A 25,213-nucleotide genomic window follows, 5' to 3' on the forward strand; every position below is an offset into this window, starting at 1 on the left:
GAGTCAGGCTGTTGATAACTTTAGCTGCACTTTAGGTGTTACGAACAGATTTTCATTAGTACTTCCCAAGGACTACTTTCATGAGAACTCCTTAATATTTACAAAAACAATATATTCGACATTTAACAGGTAATGAGAACGAAACTATAAATTAAGAGTCTGCATGCAGCAACTCGGCGCCCTTTCAGAGCGTAGAATCGCCCCGCAGGTGACACTGCACCTAAATGGAAGACGCCCAGCGAACTACGTTGCCATGTGCAAACGAAACGTGCTGCGTTCCTTGCTAGCATGCACCGATCACTACTTTCCAAGACGTTAGCTGCCTGCTGCAGTACAGGAGATAATTTGGTTGATATTAAAGTACTGACAGCTGCAAAGGACAGAGGTTTCACAATAGCCTTCAACCCTTCCCCTGCCACTGGGATGTATTTGTCCTAGGATACATTACCAGAGGAATAGTGGAAATTCACTACATGTTATTGCTACGCATCACTGTCCCACTGATTAAGGGAAGCCTGCTAATGATTTGCAGAATTTTTACAACTTGCATCTCTTAGTTACGCTGTCTTAAAGTTCCACTGTTACCCTCCCACTCCGCTACGCTCCAAATTGTCGCGTCGAATTAGTGCGCACCTGCAAATAGGCAACCGAATAAACAGATTTGCGAAGCGGGTTGCTATCAAGCGTTCCCCAACAATCAACGGCACTAAATTGCACACTCTTACTGAGGTGTGATCGTCACACATGGTGCCCATATTGAGCACCTGTAACGTCAGTTAAAAACTTGCAGAGATGCTTTGTCAATTGATTTGTGTCTGTGTGTCTAGTGGTTTTGGCGCTGTCATCTTTTGAAATCGTGGCGGTACCAGGTGGTTATAATTAAAGGGCAGATACTCATGGACGTCGAGAGTGGGCCCTAATTATCGTATGGCAGCGACACTTGATAGAGATCCTAATGTGTTCATATGGAACCGATTTATTGTGGAAGCAGTTAGTTGCAATTTCCGCCACCAGTTGCAAATCTGGCGCTGTACAGCATCTTCTCGACGTCTTCAGTCCTCATATTGAACAAATTGTACGATAGTCAATAGCAAAATCAACATTATGCCTTCCTCACGTGTTTGATCTTTTCCGCCTATGCCCTTTCCTAGTCGATTACACATTTAAACATTTCTAGACATCTTTCTTGAATTCACAGCGCCATATTTGCGCCTGGTGGCCAAAATAGAAACTATTTTTTCCCACCATAAATAGGTTTCCACATTAGAATATCTACAAAGTTTCGCTGCCCACACTGAACCTCCTTGTGCAGTTGAACTTTGCCGGCCGGAGTGGCCGTGCGGTTCTACGCGCTACAGTCTGGAAACGCGTGACCGCTACGTTCGCAGGTTCGAATCCTGCCTCGGGCATGGATGTGTGTGATGTCCTTAGGTTAGTTAGGTTTTAGTAGTTCTAAGTTCTAGGGGACTGATGACCACAGATGTTAAGTCCCATAGTGCTCAGAGCCATTTTTGCAGTTGAACTTTAATTATAACCACTCGTTTTTTGCAGTTGAACTTTAATTATAACCACTCGGTATTTACAACCCTGTATGCCCCTTCCTTTCTCACGATGGAAAATCTATCTGTGGCAAATACTTTGTTTCATATTGTTACTTCTGACTGACAGTAATTAAAGTAACCATAAAACAACGTCTCTTATTCACCAAAAATAATTGGAAGTGAGAGAGTTATCGATTTTCTATTCAACGTAGAACAGTTCGTTATGGCGGCTACGAGCGAGAAAGTATCAGCTTTGGACCTGAAACATCTGATGCCAACTGATTTAAATCGAGCTACAGTTAAGCTTCTGCCACCCGGCTATGATACTGACAGTAGTAACTAGTCTTATAACAGCGTCTTACGGAGTCCTGTTACCGCACTTGGCAGGCGCCAAGGCGGGCGTTTGAGCCTCGCCAGCGAGAGTGGCAGCAGATAAGACGCCGGGCGCGGCTAGGCGATGCGTGCTGTGGGGCGCTTTGTTGTGCCTACCAGCAGCGAGGGCCAGACGGTCTCCCCGGGCCCAGGTAGGCGCCGCCATTGTTTCGCATGTTTTGTTTGCCGCGAAAACAATAGAGCGGGAGCGCGTTGCCGTGGATACGGCGGCTCGGTGCTGCCGAGGACGGCGTGCGGGTAGCCTGGTGGAAGGGGCCGCCCAGAGAGAGGTACTCGGCGTATTACGGCGGCTGCGGGATGAACAGCGCGCCGCAAAAATTAGATGGCGGGGTTGCCGGGGCGCCTCGCGTCTGCACCCTTCTCGCATTTCCATCGAGCGAGTGCCCCGGGTCGGGGCTGCCGGGGGGGTCGGCTCTGCCGCTGAACTGTGTGCAACGCTGCACTTCTCCCCTGCCGTCGATACTCCACTCGAACTACATTTTTATTCATATCTGGTTTACACACAGGTTAAAGTGTACGCAAAATAACATGGCACAGGCCTGCGCAGGCGTCGCGGCAGAGCAAGGAACAAAGAATTGGCCGGGGTTCATTCGTGAACGGCCAGAGCACTGTAAGAGGAGTGTACTTGGACAGCTAAAGCCTGCGCACAAACTGGTAAAATGCAGCCAGCTAGTCTGAAAATGTTCATAGCTACAGGTTAAGTCAGAGCAGCCAGTCAATCGACAAATGCAGGATGTTCAAAAAAAAATAATAATTTCAGTCGTTTGTTACATACAAACTGTGAAAGACAGAAACACACAGCGCATGCTGCCACTGGATAGAGGAAGATTCAAAGTTTTATGTTCTCTCTCTCTCTCTCTCTCTCTCTCTCTCTCTCTCTCTCTCTCTCACCCAAACTCACTCACTCACTCCATTCCACACAGGAATCAACAGCTACACCATGTGATCAAAAGTATCCGAACACTTGGCGGAAAATGACGTAAAAGTTCGTGGCGCCCTCCATCGGTAATGCTGGAATTCAATATGGTGTTGTCCCACACTTAGCCTTGATGACAGCTTCCACTCTCGCAGGCATACGTTCAGTCAGGTGCTGGATGGTTTCTTAAGGAGTGGCAGCTCATTCTTCACGGACTGCTGCACTGAGGAGAGGTATCGATGTGGGTTGATGAGGCCTGGCACGAAGTCGGCGTTCCAAAACATCCCAAAGGTGTACCATAGAATTCAGGTCAGGACTCTGTGCAGGCCAGTCCATTACAGGGATGTTATTGTCGTGTAACCACTCCGTCACAGACCGTGTTGAAAGATGCAATCGCCATCCCCGAATTGCTCTTAAACAATGGAAAGCAAGAAGGTGCTTAAAACATTAATGTAGGCCTGTGCTGTGATAGTGCCACGCAAATCGACAAGGGGTGCAAGCCCCCCCTCCATGAAAAACACGACCACAACATAACACCTCCGCCTCCGAATTTTACTGTCGACACTACACACGTTGACAGATGACGTTCACCGGGCATTCGTCATACCCACACCCTGCCATCGGATCGCCACATTGTGTACCCTGATTCGTCACTCCACACAATGTTTTTCCACTGTTCAATCGTCCATTGTTAACGCTTCTTACGCCAAGCACGGCGTCATTCGGCATTCACAGGCGTGATGTGATGTGATGTGTGGCTTATGAGCAGCCGCTCGACCATGAAATCAGTTTTCTCGCCTCCAGCCTAACTGTTATAGTACTTGAAGTGGGTCCTGATGCAGTTAGGAATTCCTGTGTGATGGTCTGGGCAGATGTGTGCCTGTTACACATTACGACACTCTTCAACTGTCGGCGGTCTCTGTCAGTCACAGAGGAGCTGGGCCTGTACGCTTTTGTACTGTACTTGACTCCTCACGTTTCGACTTGACTATCACATTGGAAACAGTGGATCTAGGGATGTTTGAGTGTGGAAATCTCGCGTACAGACATGACACTAGTGACACCCAATCACCTGACCACGTTCGAAGTCCGTGAATTCCGCAGAGCGCCCCATTCTGCTCTCTCACGATGTGTAATGACTACTGAGGTCGCTGATACGGAGTACCTGGCAGTAGGTGCAGCACAATCCACCTAATACGAAAAACGTATGTTTGGGCGGGGGGGGGGGGGGGGGGGGAGGGCGTCCGGATACCTTTGATAACATAGTGTACCTGTTCATTGAATCGACAGATTCAACAGACTTCTCATCACTTGAGTAGCTGCCGTAGGTGGGACAAAGAATCAGTTCCTTATGTAATCCCACAGAAGGAAAAAAATCACGAGGTGTGAGGTCTGGTGGCGTGGGAGACCAAAAACGTTGAACAATATCTTGATGTCCACCTCTTGCAATTCAACTTCGTAGTGTAGACGCCATGTTGCTACAGTCAACAGCGCAGTCTGCCCAGGGGCACGTACAGTGTTTCTGTCTTTTTATAGTTGCTAATTAACAATTGAAATCTCTTCCTTGTTTTTGAATCACCCTTCACTTAGACAGCTGAAGCCTACACACACAGGCGCAACTCTTCCAAATTGTAAGACACAGCCAGCGAGTCTGAATATTTTCATATAGACAGGTTACGTCATTGCAGCCATGAACTCGACAAACACAGACGTTCAAAGTAAACAGTTTGTCACTAGACCACCCGAACAACAAGATAGTCTTTAAAAAAAAAAAGGATCAGACAAAGCAAAATAAGTAAGACTACGCACTGCCAGAAGCAATAAAAAAAGGGCTAACAAATTTAGCTCAGTGCATAACTTCGCTGACTACATTAATCATTATCATTTTCTAGAGGGCAGGCCTCGTCGCTGGAAAAATATTTGTCTCCTCTGCTGAACGTATCGAGTCAGCTTACTGTCTGAATTAAATTCCATCCCTCGCAAAATGTACACGATTCATTCGGGCCTTCCTCTTATTTTCTCCCCTAAAACCATTGCATCCAGTACGATTGACAACCATTCGTGGCGACGTGTCCTCTCACCAATGAATTTTGTTTTCCTCATGGCTCTAGTATTCATAAATTCTCTCGTCTCATCCACTTCCTTCAGCACCCACTCGTTCGACTTTTTCTCTCTCCAGCTTGTTTTCTTCATGCTTCTTCACATCCACATCCAAATTCACATTGCTTTTAGTAAAATGAAGGACATGTCACCGGAAAAGTGTGTGTCGGTCCCCTGACGACAGCTTCCGCTCTCCTCCTTCGACGTCTTTCGGACGAAGTGAACCCTTGAGCAGTCCGCCTTGGTAACTGCGCTGCCATCAGGGCGGATTGATAACCGAATGAGCACGTGTTAAGTTCCCGGCCGGGTCGCGGACTTTTCCAGCTCGGAAACAGGGTGTTGTATTGTCTTCATGTTCTAATCACCGTAATTGACATTCCAGTATTGAGATGGCTGTATGGACACGTCCCGAAAGCCAGTAAATAAAAAAATAATAATAATTCTCTTGGGTAGTACCTGTAGCCATGTTTTCCTCTACTCCTCTGTTCATTGAGCGACTGGAAAAACTAGAGGTTCATGCAAACCTCGGAAGCAGAGTTCTTAATGAGATTTTTCTTTCGTTCTTTGCCTCTTCCAACAAAAATTCAATAACATGGCATATAATAACAAATCGTAAACGATTTTCGTCTTCTGTTTATTATTGTTACTGAAGTTGCATGTCTAGTGGGCTCCATTATGGTGTTCGCATCATCAGCAAAGAGCTCTATTTTTGTTTTATCACTGTCAGATGTAGGATCATATGCAGATATCAAGAGTAATTCCAGAATTGATCCCTGCGGAAGGCCAGTACTAATATGTCCTTGTTGGGGAGAAGACTGTGAAAACAGCATGAGCATCCAACGTGATGCTACCAGTTAAATACGTAGTGAACCAGTTACGCATTGGACCTTAAAAACCGTGTATTACATAATCAAAATACTGGATGAAACAAATTATCAGGCATATGTCCTGTTATTTTTCCCCGATTTTCTGCGATCAGATGGGTGTGGTTCAACCAGTATTTGACAGACGGCTGTGCCGTAAAACGTTGTGGTACAAAATCCATGTTCCGTGTTAATAAGAGGGGGAAAAATGAGTAATATCGCCAGTAGGGTAACTGCAGCCGGGCTGCCACGGTGGAAAAGTGGTATTGAATTATACGGCAAGCTGCAGGTGGTGGTCCCCTCCCGCCGCTGATAACTCTGTGCGTGTGGCAAAAGGGCGGCTTATCTGGCAGCCACTAATAATGGAGCGGCGCTACTTACCGTGTTTATTGTTTGCCCCCGGCTCCTAAAAGCGCGCTCGTGAATAAACCCGCGCGCCGCCGCGTATTGTTCGGCGCAGCCAAGCTACACAGGTGGTGCCTGCGCCCTGAAAAAGGACCGCCCATTCTATTTCTTTAGACCCATTAAGCGCTTCCACAGCAAGGGTCGTAGCCTCTACCCTCACCACTCTTTCTGGCCGCTTTCACATTTGCAAACATCGCTTTTCCGTTTGGATCGTTTTTTGGCGTATCGTCCCTATTTTCCGTACCCGGAACGTTTATCCCGGAGGCAATTTCACCCCGATGCTCGCTTCGATTGTGCAGCCACCAGCCTGAATTGAAATAACGGGGCACAATGAAACCGTCAGTTTCCAGACAGCAATTTCCCCTACTGTTTCACGAGGACTGAGTGAAGCGGCTGCAATTTCAAAACGTTGGAGGATTTTCGCGCAACATGTGACGTATATGGCCGTAGACCTATACATTCTTCATTGTTTACACAAAGGACGTATAAAACGGGATGCGATATTTATATAAAAAAAGCGAAAGAACATTTCAGATCGGCTCGTCATTCATATTCACCTGTGATGCAGAACTGGTGCTCGGGTTATTCGAGCTGAAATTAGGATTCAGGGGTTCTAGCAAAGGATCGCTGTATAGTTACTCCCATGGACCGTTGTCCCACTCAGTTATGTGCTTTGTTTTAGAGTTTGCAACAAAACCTGTTGAGGTTATGTATCCAGGATACTGTCAGCCTCATCCCGCTAGAAATTCGTGTGGTGCCTCTGTTTGTCCGGCGCACCACGTAAGCAGTGCGTACTTAGGCGATTTCATACAGCCATCTAGAAACACTCCGGGCTCATTTTTCTTCTGCGGCTCCCAAACGTAACGTAAGTACGTGTAAAACTAGAAAATGATTTCGAATAGCCATTACTCGAAGATGTAGGCATATATGACTTTCCCGTCTCAAATTTATGTGAAGATACGGCAACAGGAATGGATTATATAGTTAAATTTCCCTCCAGAAGGGGAAAATAAGCTGAAGGTGTGGACTGAAGTTTGTGTTGGGGAGGGATTGGACTCAGGTCGTCCGTGCAGCGATGTTAGCTATAGAACTGTGGTGGTGTAATGGCTAGGATTCCTGCCTAGTAAGCAAGGGTACCTGGGTTCAAGTCGCAGCTGTGGCACAAATTTCAATTGATTTCTTCGACTTCCATCATATCGTAGGAATAGACCTGTCCATCTAAATATCATATGAATCCTAAATACGGAGTGGGAGTGTCATTGGGGGGGGGGGGGGGGGCGGGTAATGCCAAAATAACTTCACCAGCTTCATGTTTCTCTTCCACTACTTCTACTGTACGTTCCCTGCTCGGGCGGAGCAAATACGCCTACATCTAGTGAACTGCAATGTTTACTCAATGATGTGCTGTCGTGAAGTATCTATAAATGTTTTGTGTAATGAGATACCCTACATCCATTGTCCGGATATTGTAAGCGCAGTAGGCTACGGGGTGATTCGTTTGAGATGTCAGAAAAGTAAATTGCTAGATGCAACAAACTTCGTAAATTGTATGGTGTTCAACGGCTTGCTTCAAAATATGTCTCCGAATTTTTATGTGAAAACTCTTAAGTCTTTTGAAATAAAAGAAAGGTTATTAACTTCCTACATTTTTATTCTTTGTCTACATATTTACTTCCGAACATAGTCACCCTGGCGGCTAACACATGTCTCCCAACTAGAGACCAAACGTTGATACCTTCACTGCAGAATGTTTGTTGACGTAGCCACTACCTCACCTCTGCTTAGACCGTTTCGGCACTACCAAAGTGAAGCCCACCAAGATGTCCTTTAAGATTTGGAAACAGATGAAAATCGGTTGGGACAAAGTCTGGACTGTATGTAGGATGATCGATGACTGTGAATCCAAGGCGTCGGATTATTGCAGATGTAGCTCTCGTATGTGACGTGGCATTGTCGTGCTGAAGGAGGCGGTGCTCTATATGTGGAGGAACTCTCCGAATTCGAAACTCGATTACGGCGTGCTGTTTCTGACGCACAGACATATTTACGTTACACAGCGCTGTGTTAGAGCTACAATTCGGGGCCGTGTAGCGGCAGAGGGCTACAAATACGTCGACATGAAGAATAGAAGTAAAGCTGCGATTAATTTCTAAAACAGGAAACAAATACGTAAAGTGGAACCACACAAAGAACGCTAACAAAGTAAATGCATGTAAAATTAAAAGATCAGTATGGGAACAAAAGTTGGAAAAATTCAACTTCTGTTGTGTAAAATTTTGGTTATCACAAAGGAAGCAGTTTCCATCTGAATGAATCGTTTTGGTTGTAATTGATCTCGGATTTGTGAAAACGGTGGCGAGTTGCATCACACTGGAAGTCAGTGTGTAGTGCGTTGTTTTGCCAAATTTTTACATAGCACTCGCGAATAAAACGTCCAACATTTTCGTTCATACGCTGTGAAGATTTGTTTTCTGGTGACAATCGATTGAGAACGTTTGTTACAGTAGCTTTCTTTCATGTCTGTCAAAGAAAACGTAATACGGCAGAAGAGTCAAACAAGTTACAAAGCGATAAAAAAATGGTGTTACTTTATGTATTGTGGAGATAGCCAGTGAACTGGAGTGGTGTTTTGCTGACACTGGCAGCCTTGACAGTGAGCGTCATATCAGAAACGATGCGTCACGCGTGTTCGGCCCGCGACCTGTTGCCTGAAACTCGCCTTGTTGTTTGTTGCAGCATGAACAACTCGGGGAACAACATGAGCGAGCAACCGGACCCGGACTTCATCAAGATGTTCGTGGGCCAGATCCCCCGCTCCATGGACGAAAACGACCTCCGGAAGATGTTCGAGGAGTTCGGACGCGTCCACCAGATCAATGTGCTCAGGGACAAGGTTACTGGACAAAGCAAAGGTAAGTCGGGCCCGCAACACTCCAGCTGCCTAAAGTAGCAGTTGTCTGCTGCGAACTCTTACTCAGCAACAGCCGACCGCCACTGGACGCGCCATGGGGCGTCTCATCTGTAACTTCATTTGCATTTGCACTTAACCGACACGTATCATTTCGTAATGCGTGGATGATGATCATTAGCAGGAGTTCATGACGTACCAGGTCGTTATCGTTTGAACAGTGCCAGGCATGATACGCTGTACTGCATTACAGCAGTGAAACAATCACTGATAGGCAAATTCAAGTCAAAGTATTATCATTGATAGAGAGGAATGAAACGCTTTAAATCGAAAGAGAGAGGGGTCACTGTATAATCTAGAATGAAAGGTAAAATTTCGGTTTATGTGTAAAAAGTTTTTTGTAATGTTACAATCTCGGATAAGATATACTTCCAAACAACATCGTCTGTTATCTGTCACTTCTAACCACACTGGAATCTTAAGAATGATCTATCAGAGCTAAAGACATCGCTGCTACGCGCCTAGACACATGGTGAACCAGAACTCCGCCCACAAAGTTTCCGAGGCGGTACTGTGGACCAAAACACGAAGAAAACTCCAGTAAACATGGGCTCCAAAAAACACTTTTAGAACTTTTATTGTCAAAGACACATTTTAGAGCTAATGTTTCTTTCTTTGGCCATACTATCACCCCTGAAAGTCTTTCGGTCGGCAAATCGTAAGAGCGCCAGAGAGCTAGAGTCATTGTAGGGCATGGCTACACGCACCGGTTTCGTGATGGTACGCTTGCCCTCCACCTTCCTTTGCACAAGCGGAGATGATGCAGTCAACATGGGGGTAGAATATGTCATAGTTGCCTTCACTAGAGCATGGACGTGTCTTCTGAATTTCTGATGTTAAACACCCGTACGTGTGAGATTTTTGTCAGTTTAAAAACGAGGCAGTAAGCTTTTACTGGATAATCTTAGCAAATAACGCCGGCTCGGCATGTTGCTAACTAGCTAATACAAGCTTTTTCCAACAGGTTTGTTTGTTCATCAGCCAAAAGGTACAGTCAGGAGTGTCCCAGGGAAAAGCGACAAGACCGCTCTTATTGTATATATGTAGCAGATACATGATATGTCGGACGGGGTGAGCAACAATTTACGGTTGTCGGCTGATGACGCTGTGGTGTATGGGAAGGTGTCGTCGTTCAGTGACTGTACTAGGTTAGAAGATGACGTAGACAGAATTTCTAGTTGGTGTAATGAATGGCAGCTTGCTCTAAACGTAGGAAAATGTAAGTTTATGTGTTTTTTTTCTTTCCTACTCGTTCTCCTAAAGTTCGAATACAGCATTAGTAGAGAGCTTCTTGACACTGTCACACCGATTAAATATCCAGGCGTAGCGTTGCAGATCCATACGAAATGGTATGAACACACAAAGCTCATACCTGGAAAGGCGAACACTCAACTTCGTTTGATTGGGAGAATTTTGGGGGAGTGTAGCTCATCGATAAAGGGGACTGCGTAGTGTGTGCTAGTGCGACCTATTCTTGAGTAGCGTTTGTGTTTGGGATACCCAGACACACACCAGAGCGGGTTAAAAGAAGGCATCGAGGCAATTCAGAGACGTTCTGCTAGGTTTGTTACCGGATAGATCGATCCTCACGCAAGTATTACGGAGATTGACGCTCTTTGGGCGAGACACTACTTCGGAAATTCCGACAACCCGCCTCTGTAGATCACATAACAATTCCATTGCCACCAACTTACATCTCGCGTAAGAACCAGGAGCGGATACTTACAGACGGTTAATTTTCCCTCGCTATATTTGCAAGTCGATCAGGAAAGAAAATGATGAGCAGTGATACGAGACACCCTGCGCCATGCATCGTAATGTGGCTTGCCGAATATGTATGTAGATGCACATAGCTCATCAGAAGTGTCATATTTTTCTACAGATGCTCTACTAAATGCCACTTCATGCCGTGCCGCCACACATTACGTGTTTTCTAGTTCCTCACGGGCCAAGATTTTTTTTTCCTTCTTATTCCTTCAACTTGTTAATAACGGTGAACAACGAACTAGCGTGTGGCGGCCCTAGTGAGTCACAACTTCTGTCGTAATTCAACAACGCCGCCTACGGCCCTGCTCGCAATTTACCGCTCTCAGACAGGGCGGCGCCTATTTCATAATTACGTCGCTATTCTGGGACAGATTCCAGCGGGCGCAGCGCATCGTTTGGACGATGTCCACGGCAGTTGTGCACCGAGCGGTCCGTGTATTTTCGTGGTTTTAATGACTTCACACAAGAGCTAAAAATACGCCCAACGCACCTTGTTACAGCGCCTCTCTGTGTAACACTGTAGCGCCTGTTTCAAAGTGTTTCGTGTTCAGTATCTGTGTCCTCTCTAGTGAAACTTAATATGTGGCATTTTGCGCAAGGGCGAGGATGGTATACAGGGAAGTCTGTGGTTGTAATTCGAAAGTCGTGGATTTACACGTACTCAGTACATCGTGAAATATTTTATGTTGGTGATGACATTCTGTAGGGACGTTGTCTTCTGTGACGTACGTTCCAAACCTTTAGGGTATAGTTACAGATGATAGTTTAGGAGCTCAGGAAAAAGTGAGCAATGACCGGAAATGATTGTTTAGATTTTCGTCGTCAAGAGAGGCTATTTTATAGCAACTACTTATTCATAGAAATTCTCCAGTGACGACCCGTTAATCTCGTGGATTCTATGATAAATAATACTTCCTCTTTATTTGAAACGAGCGTCGAGTATAAATAATGAGACCAAACATGACTATGGCAGCAGCTGTTTCGCTTTTGTATGATATCTAAATATGAAAATATATATTAATGACGAATCCCGGGGTTCTTACAGCTGTAACTAGCTTTATTGGTGTTAAAATTTGTGATTCTAGTGGCGTAATACGTCGACAAGTGCTGATTATACCTTATGAAACTCAAAACAGACAATTGACTACAAACATCAGAGAAAACTGTAATGTGATCCACTGAGCTACCTGAAGATCAGCGTGTAAGCTCTCGAAACGCATCGTCGGAGAAAATGAAAAGTGACTGGCACAGATAATTGTTTACATCTTGTATGTCACTGTCCCACGTTCATAGATGGTTTCTCGTACTGCAGTCTGGCAGTTGGAGCAGGCATAACACCTAATGCGTCAGTGGTAGTTTTTACAGTCGCAGTTTCTGAAACACAGTCCAAAACGTACGACACAAGATTGTTTATTCGTTTCAAGTGTGTAGCCACATCGTCAGCTTCTGAAAGGCTCCTCAAAAACAGTGTATGTTCTCTGTCAAAAACGCAATAGGTTGAAGGGGAAATGACGCTCCAAAATGTTACTGTTACAGTCTGTAGGTAAAACAATGTGGGATACGTAATGTTAATTATTGGTTTGTTTGTTGATTAAACATATATTACGGGTGGTGTTCGTACGCTGCTTTTTACGCTACTCCATCAATTCATCATCATGTTAAAAACATCAATTTTTTGGAATTAATTATCGGCTGTCGATGTTGGTTTTTGGAAATTTGTGGTACGATGTTGAGGGACCGAACTGCTGAGGTCATCGGTCCCTGAGCTAACACACTACTTAATCTCACTTAATCTCACTTAAGCTAACTTGCGCTAAGTACAAAACACACACACACACACACACACACACACACACACACACACACACACACACACACACGCGCGCGCGCGCGCGAGGTAGGACTCGAACCTCCGATGGGGGAGGCCGCGCGCACCATGACAAGACGCCCAAGACCGCGCGGCTGTCGATCTTGTGACGTACCGAAATCAGAACCGACGATTTGACAACTGTGCACATCCGTAGTCTGCTTCGACACGGACTGTCAACCAGGGGTCATTGATGGGGCTTTCCCGACGCGGCAGCTGTGATAGCTCTGCCTATAATGGAGTGCACAACACCGGACACAGGAGCATGATGCAAGTACCGCGTGCAGAGGTCCTCGGGCGGATTACCGTTTCCAGACTGTATTCGTCGCCATACGGGTGGGGTGTCTCGTGTGTTGGTGCGATGCGACACTGGCTACAGTACACGATCACCTCTGGTTTGAGTTGCCGTTAATTTGGACAGCAGCCGCCACATTCCTGATGATGTCTGAAGGTCAGTGAATGTGCCCTACGCTCTACGTCACGATAACGTTATCTTCCAACAAAATAACACGCGATCGCATGCTGCAAAATCCTCTCTTCGTGGAAATTTTCCGTAACGCAGAAAACTAACCGCTGGCAAGCCACTCCTTTAAGACCTATCGTAGGAATTTAATGTGCACAACTGGTAATGGCTGACGCGGCTTTTTATGCCACAGGCATAGAAACCAAAGTGGAGGACTCAAACAGTAAATTGTGACAGGAACGTATGTAACGACTTCAACAACAATCTTTCGTTTAAATACTCTAATTTGTTCATTGTAACACAGATGATCACATCCCATGAAAAGGAGACAGACAGACAAACAGTAGACTAATGCGATCTGGATTAATATTCTGATTAGCGATTCTGTGCACAGCAGTGTTAGTCAACTGGGTGACAAAATACACCCTGTTAACTCAAAAATTACGGTCTGAAATTCAATTTGCAAACTCGCTGTATCCTGGCGATAAACAGTGACTGAAAGCTTCTTGTCGGATTGACAGGTCCATACATTCAGCATATGCACGTTGAACCTGAGACGGCGATCGTATCCATCTCCACAAGTGCGGAACAGGAATGAGGTAGCTCGCTGTTGCTGCTATGAATGAATGAATGTTCACCGTACTTTAATTGCCGTAAGCGGAGGTGAACGCCGCCGTCGTGCAGGCTGTCTCGAGAAAACAACAACAACAACAACACCGTTCCCTGGAATTCTACTAACTCTGAAGTCAGTGTAGCCAGCACCACGCCTCGGTGCGAGACTGATGCCCTCTGTTTACGTCGTGCCCACCATCACGTCTCACCCGAAGTCGACGCCCCCTTCACAGCGCCTCGATTCGGAGTACTCCCTTTCTTTCCCGCCAGAAAGTGCCAGTCGCCAATTGCCGGAATACAAAAAACTTCCGCCCAACAGCGAGGCTTCCCCCCGTCAAGAACCCCGCCAAAACGGTGCATCGTGATCAGACGCCAATTATGTGGCCAAACTCTCCCGTGCTACAAAAAAACGTCCGCTCCAGCTCTGTACTCGAGACGTCACACTCCAGTATGCAAATCGCACGTTTTTGCACATATGGCGTTGTAGTCCCGCATCAGAGGGGCTCTGAAATTGGGAACGACAGCTCGCAAGACTTGCAAATTATTTGTTGCAGCCCTCGTTTTCTTAGGTAGCCGATAGGTATCTACAAAATTGGTCCAAAAAAATGAGGGAGCGGACAGTGTGCTGGGTGAGGTCGTTAAGCTGGCTATGCTTTTCTACCTCGGCAGCCCAAGTTCCGCGAAGTCCACCTGAGCCTCCGGTCTCCGCTCCAAGCGAAGCACCGTTTTCCATTCCATTTTCTGTTTGCCCTGTCTCATCTCTACTGCACTTCGTTTTCCAACGCGCACAAAAAGCATTCAGAACTCAGTGAGTAGATTACAATGTTGAAGAAGGGAAACTGAGCTACATAGAACACCGTATTACTAGCCAATATGGGTCAAGATAGGCAGTAAAAACATTCTCGATGCAATCCCCACAGTTACAATCCTCTAATTACACATACAGTCTCAAATTAAATGAAAAAGGCATGCAAAATTGCCTATTGCATTTCAGTATTGCGCAAGCTGTCCTGACCTATGTCGATACACATTGTTATGCGAGGTGCCGGGACTAGCAGTGTATTTAACACTAAATTCTTCTAGAATCTTCATATGGAAATGATGCTTTAAGCCCCCTCTTTTTTAACTCGGACTTTTGCTGTTGCACATGGATTAAGAAGAAATGCGAACTAACTGTAATCGACCCTGCAAGTGGAGTAGAAGAGTTTGGCACCTGCAATAATTTAATTTGATAAAGGAAAGTTTCATTAACATAGCGAGAAATGAAAGGGTTGCTCTACCGATCAACAGAATGAAAGTTCTGTACAAAATAACAATTTGATTTATTATGACTAAACTCAAAATAATAAACAAAACACATGAAACATTTACAATACTTCAAATTGCATCAAATTGAATACTCAAATAAATGCTGTGAAGGTGAAGCTGTCCATAAACTAGCTCGTGACGTTTATGACCAAGTGGTATGTGGAGCCAATTCCTTGCTACTCAGATCTTAAGAGGAACACCCAGCCAACCGAACATTAATTGCTGCTACAGTAGTGAGAATTCAGACAATGAACAACCAAGACAGAACCACGTAAGAAAAGACGGGAACAGGCACGCTCTGCTGGGCTCTGATTATCACAGAGCAAAATTCCCTAATCTGCCGGTGCTGCGGACATACATTACCAAGCTGTCTTCTTAACTGCAAGGACACGATCTGGCGTACCGGAGGCGATGGCTGGTTGCTTCGACGTCCCGTCGTGGTGATGATAATGTCGCGAGTATAGCCCGAAACAAATTATCCTGGTCTGGTTGTTCCAGACTAAAGGCTTCCTATCAATACAAATGCGCCTGTGAGGGAGACGGGAAACTGCTCAAGACGGACAACATAGGCCGCTTCTACGCAGAACGCTCAATTGCCAACTGTACTCGGAAAGTTACGTTGAAGTCGAAACTTCAGCAACTTCGTCAAACAGTTACAATTAAATAAAAATATATTAGCCAGCCAATGGAAGGCAGGCTGTCCAGAACAGCGAGAGCTCAGTCTTGTAACCTACTCCGACCGAAAGGCGAGAGCCGACCTCTCAAGAGAACCCATACAAGCCGAACACAGAACATTCCTGCCCCCCCCCCCTCTCCCCCACGACAGTGGCCGTGGTTAAACGTTCAAATCAGCAACTCGAAAACCGGCGGAAAATTCCACTCTATTGCCTAAGCACTACCATTCTACCATTGGAGATTCTTGGCGCCAATTTCTGCGCCGATTTTGCTACGTCAAGGAGCTATGCCCTGAGCAAGTCAATCACAGTTACGATTTTGCAGAAAACGCGGGAATTTGCCCGCCAAGACTGCCTGGGAACGTAAGTCTTTCCCACGCCTCCCTGGTAGCCCGCCAGAAAGTGTTTTCACTAAGTTTCTGCGAAGTAACGGAATATCTAGCCCAGCCGCTCCGTCAGACCCCTGTGGGCATGTCGCCGCCGCTCTTATGCCAATGTCGGCGTCTAGAAAGCATCCACTCGACTCCCTCACACCCGTCGGCTTAACCCTTTCAAGACCAGCAGAACCCGCCTGTCTCCGGACCACCCGGGTGACGAGAGACGCTGCATGGGAAGTCCGCGTGGGAAGGAATAGCGACTTTTCACCGCATGCAATTAGAGATGAAAATTTTCATATCTCCTGAGTTCTCAATACTAGCCTTGTAATGACAATACTCGGTCATACTTCCCCAAATCGAATTACTCAGAGTAAGACATAAATATGAGAGGGGGTAAGTCACTGTGTGCATCTAAAGGCATGCCACCTCTGTTACACTATTTTTTGGTCAGCACGTTCTTCAGACCCGTCACACATTGAAATCATCTGGTCGTCAGTTGTCGAGAGGCCATCAGGCCACTACCTGCCAGCCACTACAATTGATGGACCCACCATGGAATGAAGTCCTCGTTTCTGCCATCAAAGTTTAGTTCCTCACAGTATCCAACTGGGTATTGGCAACTGGTAATCGGATCCATCACTCACTTGCAGGCCTTGGGGCTTCTTTCTAGAATATCGCCATGCTGGAATAATTGCACAATGCTTAAAAGCAGTTCGCCATGGCTACGTTCTCTTCCCCTTACTTTTTAATAATCATTCTGAAAAGATTTCCTGAAATGGTCTCGACGCACAAAACGAAGTACTGCTGTTCAGTGTGTTATCATGTATAAGATCAGGTATGCTAAAAACACTCTCTTACCTGCAACCAGACTGCAAGATGTACGAGAACTTCTTGTGTGCATTATGTACCTGCATGTGGCAAGAGGTGAGAACTTATAATGCACCCAGGAATATTATCGAATATGATGGTTTTGGTGGTCCAGATGTTACTGTGTGGGGGGGCTTACTGTTGAACCACGCGGGTAGCCAGACATGTTAACACCACTGCTTCCAGGAAGGAAAGTATGCTGGCTCCAGATAGCATCTGCCTGGCGGATTGACGACGGGGACTTGGTGTACAGGCCAGCCTAGTTGTCATTTTTAGGCGGTTTCCCAAACGGCACTAGGTGAATAGCAGGCTGGTTCTCATGATCTGCCTCAGATACAGGCTACGCAAACATTTAGAGCATTTTACATAGAATTTACTGTCAGCGTAGACAGACTGGGTACACCGCTTCCGTCCTCTGGTATGAATAGGGGACTGACTTCCTTCCATGGCCAAAATCTGGTAAACATGTGGATCATGCGCGTCAGAAAACAGACCAGGTTGGATACCCTTGGCTAACAGTTGTTGTTCCAACGATCCATCTGGTTCATCCAGTTCTGGACCACTTGTGTCCACCAGTATTTGATCCAGACGAAGTGTAGGCACAGAACGACAGTGCACGCAGTTTTATTGGCTAGCTTTTCAAAAAACGAGATGGCTCAAGTCCGAAACTCCCCATAGCTACCTCCTGAACTGGGTGGATCTGACGTAATGGCATTCAGCTGGCAGCCACGGTGTGTGGTGGAGGAAAGGTTTTAACGAAGTAGCCACGTTCAAACTGTATGATAGCACCTTCTCATTAACTGCGACCTGTGGCACTTAATAAATTTGCTTAATGAACAAGTAATGCTATCCAACTGATACTTTGGGTGCTGTGTCTCCTGCATGGATGTTACTGATGGCTCTGCTTGCTCTCTCCAATGTAATATGTATATATTGGGTGTTTGTGTGCATGTATAACCAGCATCACCTCCTAAACCACTGGATCGATTTCAACCAGATGTGGTGCACGTATTACTTGCTATCTGGGAATCAGCACTGTGGGATTTGGAACCTTATAGTTGCAGAGATACAGATGTAAAAGGGTTTCAGCCCCCTGACATCTTGGCGACCCAGTATGACAGCCATGATGTCAAATTAGTATTGACATGTGTTGCAGGGGCTACAAGTGCAGATAGGCACAGCTAAGCAGGGTGGGGGGGGGGGGAGAGGGGAGGACGAAGAAATGGGCAGGGACAGGGGGGGGGTCAAACGTAGACTGGGGCGAAGTTACACACATACTATTCGACCTTAAAGTTTCAATGAATCCAAACTATCATTTCAAAATTCGAATTACATGACTAACATCCTTCACTTATTACTGATTAAATGATGCGAGGTGCCGGGGCCAGCAGTGTATTTAACACTAAATTCTAGAATCTACATATGTAAATGATGCTCTAAGCCCCCCCCTATTCTAACTCCGACTTTTGCTGTTGCACAAGGATTAAAAATTATACGCGAACTGACTATAATCAACCCTGCAAGTGGAGTAGAAAAGAGTTTGGCACCTGCAATAATTTAATTTGATAAATAAGTTAAATAAAGGAAGGTTTCATAAACGTAGTGAGAGATGATGGGTTGCTCTACCGATTAACAGAATGAAAGTTCTGTCCAATATAACAATATGATTTATTAAGACTAAACACGAAATAATAAACAAAAACACATGAATTCTAATATATAATACATAAAATTGGCTAAAATTGGATACACATACAAACACTGTAAAGGTGAAGTTGTCCCTAAACTAGATCGTGAGGTTGAAGTGGTATGTGGAGCCAATTCCTTGCCACTCAAATCTCAAGAGAGACACACAGCTAACCCAACAGTAATTGCTGCTACTCAAGACAGAAGAAAGTTAGAAAAAGACGAACAGGCGCGCTCTGCTGAGCTCTGATTATCACCTAGGAAAATCCCTATCTGCTGGTGCTGCGGACATACATTACCAAACTGTCTTCTTAACTGCCCGAAACACGATCTGGCGTACCGGAGGCGAAGGCTGGTTGCTTCGACGTCCTCGACCGAAAGGGGAGAGCCGACTACTTAGAGCACCCGTACAGGCCGAACACAGAACATTCCCGCCCCCACGACAGTGGCCGTGGTTAAACGTTCCAATCAGCAACTCGAAAACCGGCGGAAATTCCACTCCATTGCCGGAGCACTACCATTCCACCAATGGAGATTCTTGGCGCCAAATTCTGTGCTGATTTTGCTACATCACGGAGCTATGCCCTGAGCAAGCCAATCACAGTTACTATTTTGCAGAAAGCGCGGGAATTTTCCCGCCACAACTGCCTGGGTACACAAGTCATTCCCACGCCTCGCTGGTAGCCCGCCAGAAAGTGTTTTCGCTAAGATTCTGCGAAGTAACGGAACCTCTAGCCCAGCCGCTACTTCAAACCCCTCCGGGCGTGTCTTTTGACAATGTCGGCGTCTGCAAAGCATTCACTCGACTTCCTCGCACCCGTCGGCTTAACCCTCTCCAGTTCAACAGAGCCCGCCTGTCACCGGACCACCCGGGTGACGAGAGACGCTGCGTGGGAAGTCCGCGTGAAGGAATAGCAACTTACCACCGCATGCAATTAGAGAGGAGAATCGTAAGATAGAAATATGAGAGGGGGGCTCATGCCACCTCTCAATGATACGATTATTTTATGGCGCGACTGCTACGGTCGCAGGTTCGAATCCTGCCTCGGGCATGGATGTGTGTGATGTCCTTAGGTTAGTTAGGTTTAATTAGTACTAAGTTCTACGGGACTGATGACCGCAGATGTTTAGTCCCATAGTGCTCAGAGCCGTTTGAACCATTATTTTATGGAAGTCCTCTATTTTTGAGGTGCTACAGCCAGTCTGGGAAAACAAGGTTTGGTACGAAATTCTCGTTGCCATTTGATCGACCCTCGCCCAAATGGCATAAGGAAAGCTTGGAGTCGAAACTCGTCTTGATACTGTCTGACAGAGCTGCCGAGACAAATATGTACTCACCGCGGCAGTCTTCGTGTTTTTTCAGCAACTGCGCGAGTCTCGGAGCAGGAAAACGCAGGTCTGGGAGAGAGACAGACAGGGTGTGTTGTGAGGCGCAGATGGCGGCGGCAGCCCCGCGACAGGTTTAAGGAAGCCGCCGGCCCTGGGGAGCGGGCCGTCGTCCTCCCTCCCTCCCCCCCTCCCTCTTTATGAGGCGGGGTCAGGGCCTCGGCACGCCCTTCCTGTTGCTGTTTCTCCCCCAGCTGTGCAGCGTCGCAATTCTCTGCCTGCCTGCTGGCCGTCCAGGCCCTTTCTTTATTTCCTCCAGCCCGTTTCTTTTGTTGTTGTTTCTATTTTTCGGGGAGCCCTTTTCCATTACGTCGATTGAGAAAATAACGCGCCGGCGGACCCCGTGACACGTGTCACAGGCCAGTAAGGGATTTCCCGCCCTGCCGTTCACGACCACGCCTCTTATAATGGCATTCGCTGCAGATTTGGGCGTAACGTTGGGAGCAGTAATAGCTTCCGACCTTGTGCTAGGGGAGCGAGACATAGGGAAGTCCTAAAACTGGCAGCCCACAGCAGAGTTCTCACTGCTGTTGAGCCGGGGCTATTTCCTCCTCCTCCTCCTCCTCCTCCTCCTCCTCCTCCTTCTTCTTCTTCTTCTGGAATGCAGTCATATCACTTTCTCGAAGACATCCTAGTCTCCTTCGACTGTAAAATCATTCATAAAATCGACTATCCAATCTCTGACGTTTGGCCATTTGCAAGTGGAGTACAGCAAAGAATGACAAGATTGTGAGATATGTGATTAATAAACAAACTGAATCAGAAATCCACCAACATCGTCAGAGATTTTTCTGGAGTATTATCTGAGTATTTTGGAGGATTGCCAAAACAACGGAAAAAAGAATAGTGAACTCTGAAATCGGGAGGAAACAGTGAACTTGTGTTCAAAGTTCACACGTTCTCAAGCACCAATTACATTAGTTAAAAGAAATTTAATGAAGCCCTTGTAAGGTTGTGTGTCCCTCGATAGCAAACTGGTCAGCGTGTCTCACTACCATGCGAAGGACACGAGTCAAACTCCTGGCACTGTCAGGCATTTTTCCTTGCTGTGAGGACTGGCGCGGAGTGTACTCAGCCTCGTCATACCAAGTGAGGAGTTACATGATCGAAAAGTTGTCGCTGAAATGTCAAGGAAGCTGATGACAACCGCGAGAGCGGTGTGTTGACCTGATGCCCCTCGACACCATGTCCAAATAACGCCATTGGTATGAGATGAGATTGCCGCTGGTCTGTCCTTATTGGCACCTCTGAGCCAGAACGCGGAGCTTAGCTTTCCTTTGCTACGAGGCTGGGACGAGAGAGAAACACCAGCAAACGAGGAGCAACAGTGGTGCATGGCCACGCGTTACCTAGCATGTAGGCCGTAGCGTCTCACCGTATTCTGCCAACAGCGGCTGGCAGTTGTCAACGAGGTAACCGGTGGTCGACACTGATTACACAGGCGCTGTCTGGTGTCTGCTCCAGGACACTGACAGAAATGAGTTCGCAGCAAGAAAACAGCAGACTGTCACGATACACACTGTTTTCCGTTGCTACCTTAAGTGGCCGTTCTCATAAAGCTGTGTGTATCCCAACGGCGAGTTGTGAGTTACGATGCATTATCTGTCAGGTCTCCATTACCTGGCTAGTCCTAACTGCCACCTACCACCCAAGAATATGTCCCTGTGCTCCTGGTGTGGTTCTCTTGATAACGTCACCCATCAGTACCCAAGTCCTTGTCGTCCCGGTGGTGACGGTGACACATACTGGTGGCTCCCTCAGTTGGTGGTGGCTGGCGAACGTAACGGCGTCGTACGTACTGAGGCTCTGACAGACGGACTGCGGTTGCAGGCAGCACCTGTCGTAGAGCTCGACAGTGTGTGGAGAGCTCGACAGTGTGTGGCTTGGAGTGAGTTGTGCTGCCGTTTATACTCCAGCCGTGTACGGATACTAGAGGGACTATATGCTATCATGTGGCCGGTAAAAACAAACAGGTCCTTGGATGCAGCGACCTGTAATGGCGCTCGCACTGCTGCCGCTGCCTGCTGGGCTGAGCCGGCCGGGGTGGCCGAGAGGTTCTAGGCGCTACAGTCTGGAACCGCACGACCGCTACGGTCGCAGGTTCGAATCCAGCCTCGGGCATGGTTGTGTGTGATGTCCTTAGGTTAGTTAGGTTTAAGTAGTTCTAGGGGACTGATGACGGTACAAGTTAAGTCCCATAGTGCTCAGAGCCTGCTGGGCTGTTCAGCATGCGTGACTCAAATTCTGTCACCTGCTGATATAACCAGTTCTGGGTTAGGCAACACGCGCATACCCAGATGAGAGAGGGGTTGCAGGTATATTGGGCGGGCAGTCACTACATCACTATATGTAAGCGTCATCTTGCTGGCCACTAGTGATTTCAGTTTGAGAGGCATTGTCTTAAAACTGAACTGGCCCGGAATTACTCTTGTACAGTGGGAATAACGTTAAGTAGGCTGATTCACGTCTCACTTCTCGGGAACGCAAACAATATCAAGAAACATGAGTTTTTACTTTAATTTACAGTTTATTTCGTAGTAAAATAAATCTAGTATCACAGGGCCCATGGTCTCTGGTGGTTCGTTAAAGAGTAGTCTGTGAGTGAGTGAACCTTTCTCGCAACATTTCCTGTATTTTGGAATTACTCCAAGGTGGATCTTTACCGCAATTCTTTACTATACTTGGTACGCATTTGTCAAGGGCAGATTTTATGCAGTGTTTAGTTTTAACGACGACATATCTATATTTTGTGCACCTTAGGCAAATGTTCTCACTTCATATTGGAAGTGGGATGTTAGTGACCATCAGTTAGACAGAACACAAGTAATTTTCTAACTACCTCGATTACCTCCAGAATGAGATTTTCACTTCTCAGCGGAGTGTGCGCTGATATGAAACTTCCTGGCAGATAAAAACTGTGTGCCGGACAGAGACTCGAACTCGGGACCTTTGCCTTTCGCGGGCAAGAGCTCTTCCAAGTGAGCTACCCAAGCGCAACTGACGCCCCCATCCTCACAGCTTTACTTCTGCCAGTACTTCGTCTCCTACCTCCCAAACTTTACAGAAGCTCTCCTCGGTTACCTATCTCACTTTGGTTACCAAACAGCACCTTGGTCACCGTGGTCGTTAATTGCTCTCTCATTGGTGACACTTTCGAAATGAGACAACGTTAATTTGGCTAGATTCAGCCGTTTCGAACATAGAGGCAGCCTCTAAAATCGATAGAGCGGACACAGACTAGAAACAGTTCGCGTAGTCGTTTAAATAACCCAACTTGGTGAAGGATCATCAGATTAAAACTTTCGCACAATAAGTGAAAAGTAGCTTCAAATATTCGTTAGCTTGAATTTAGCTATGGCTGCTTATAGCAAATGTGTACCCAGAGATGTCTTAAAGCTGCACAGTGTCTGCGAAAGAAGATACGGACCGGCCACGGTCTGTTTTTCGCCGCCTCTGAGACGGGTGGGCAGGCGGTGCCCCGGAGCGCCCAGTAAATCGCCTCCGGCCCGATGACAAACACTGCTCCCGGAGCCGCGTGGCGCGCAGCCAGCCGAGTGAAGGCAGCACGTGTCGGCGAGCCGTGTGGGATGTGGGATGCGGGGGAGGAGAGACGCGCCCCGGCCACGTGTTCGCCGCCAATCCCGCCCGCTGTCACAACTTTGCCGGATGAAATAACGCGCCGACAAGTTTCGCTCTTTATCCTTAAAGAAGTTCTTTTTCTCTCGCCGGTAATAAAACTGATATGAGGGCCTCATTACTTAGCCCGCCACTCCGGGCACAAACTTGCGCGGCAGTATTTTTGCTGTCGTCCCACGCGGCGAGAGTGAAGGCAGGAGATTAAGTGCTTACACCGAGGAGGCTTATCTGCTGTCAAATAACCGCCTCCCGCATCACCCGGCCAAGTCATTACGCAGCAGACATCTGCGTCGCGCGGGAGCCGCTCACTGCTGAGCTACGACGAAAAGGGGGGGGGGGGGGGAGGAATTCCGATGCGGCCGTGGCATCAAATAGTTGTAGCGGTCGTCACTCGTGATGAGGTTATCATCGTCAGACCGAATACGGTAACGCTATGACGTGATGGGACTCCTGCCCGATAGGACTGGTGTTCATACCCCAGTACCGCCATCAAGAGTTACTTTCCGGGTGTGTCTGTTTACATATCTTCCGGCAAATGCAACAGTAATTAGCTCGGTAAAGCCACGATCAGTACCTTCTCCAGCCTCGCAAGTGAGTTACCGCACAATCTCTTACGATCTCTCTACCTAGAGAATGCAAAATAATTCATTCATTTTATTCCGTCCTTTAAAAAACAATTAAAAAAATGTTTGACGGACTCTAAGCAGTAAGTTCAACCACATAACTCGAAAAGTTTCTGTTATCCGCACACAGTGGCACTTTTCCTTTTTCGAAGTGCAAGAATTGTTTTTCATTTTCATGTACTTAACCTAATCAGATTAAAGCCATCGGGTTTTTTCTTAGATAAGACAGAGATTTTACACACAGGATCCAAATAGTCACTATTATTGTTAACATTACAGTACCGATAACTGTTAAAGGAGAGGGCACTTAATTCGGAGGGGTAAGGGGTCCATATAGAACGAAGCCTGTTGCTGCTTTTGGTGTTGGTTTTGTTGTTGTTGTTCCATCATTCCGAAGTGTTGCTACCAAAACTTACTTGTAGAGGTCAGCTGTTTGAGCAAGTAGGACAGAAAGGAGTTTCTCTAACACATTTTTGAGGCTGCACCGCTAAGGTCGAAAGGAGCTACAAGAACGAGCACACGTTGATAATCTGGTAGAGGGGAAAGATTATGTGCGAATCTTGCGCTATTCTGCTCTTAGTAAGGATAGCTGTGCGTAGGGCGGTGGAATATGATGAAAACGACGAATGTCGCTATCACATCTTCTGCAGGACCTTCATCCCCATCTCAAACCTTCGTAAGCCTTTCAGAGACGAATATCGCACTATAAAATGGCTGTAACCAACAACTGGAATTACACATTTTTGGAAAAGTTTCTTTTT

At 46.6% G+C, this 25,213-nt stretch overlaps 1 protein-coding gene across 15 annotated transcripts in view; it reads left to right on the plus strand.

The window, feature by feature from the left end:
• The window catches only part of LOC126195116 (CUGBP Elav-like family member 2), a 1,269,424-nt gene that overhangs the window by 541,999 nt on the left and 702,212 nt on the right, over positions 1-25,213 (plus strand). For all 15 annotated transcript variants that reach the window (XM_049933591.1, XM_049933590.1, XM_049933595.1 and 12 more), the window contains exon 2: positions 8,955-9,130. In XM_049933591.1, coding sequence (XP_049789548.1) covers positions 8,956-9,130 — 175 coding nt within the window. In that variant the 5' untranslated portion in view covers position 8,955. The remainder of the gene's footprint in view (positions 1-8,954; positions 9,131-25,213) is intronic.

This window comes from Schistocerca nitens, chromosome 7 (genome assembly GCF_023898315.1).
Source record: "Schistocerca nitens isolate TAMUIC-IGC-003100 chromosome 7, iqSchNite1.1, whole genome shotgun sequence".
Taxonomy (NCBI): domain Eukaryota; kingdom Metazoa; phylum Arthropoda; class Insecta; order Orthoptera; family Acrididae; genus Schistocerca; species Schistocerca nitens.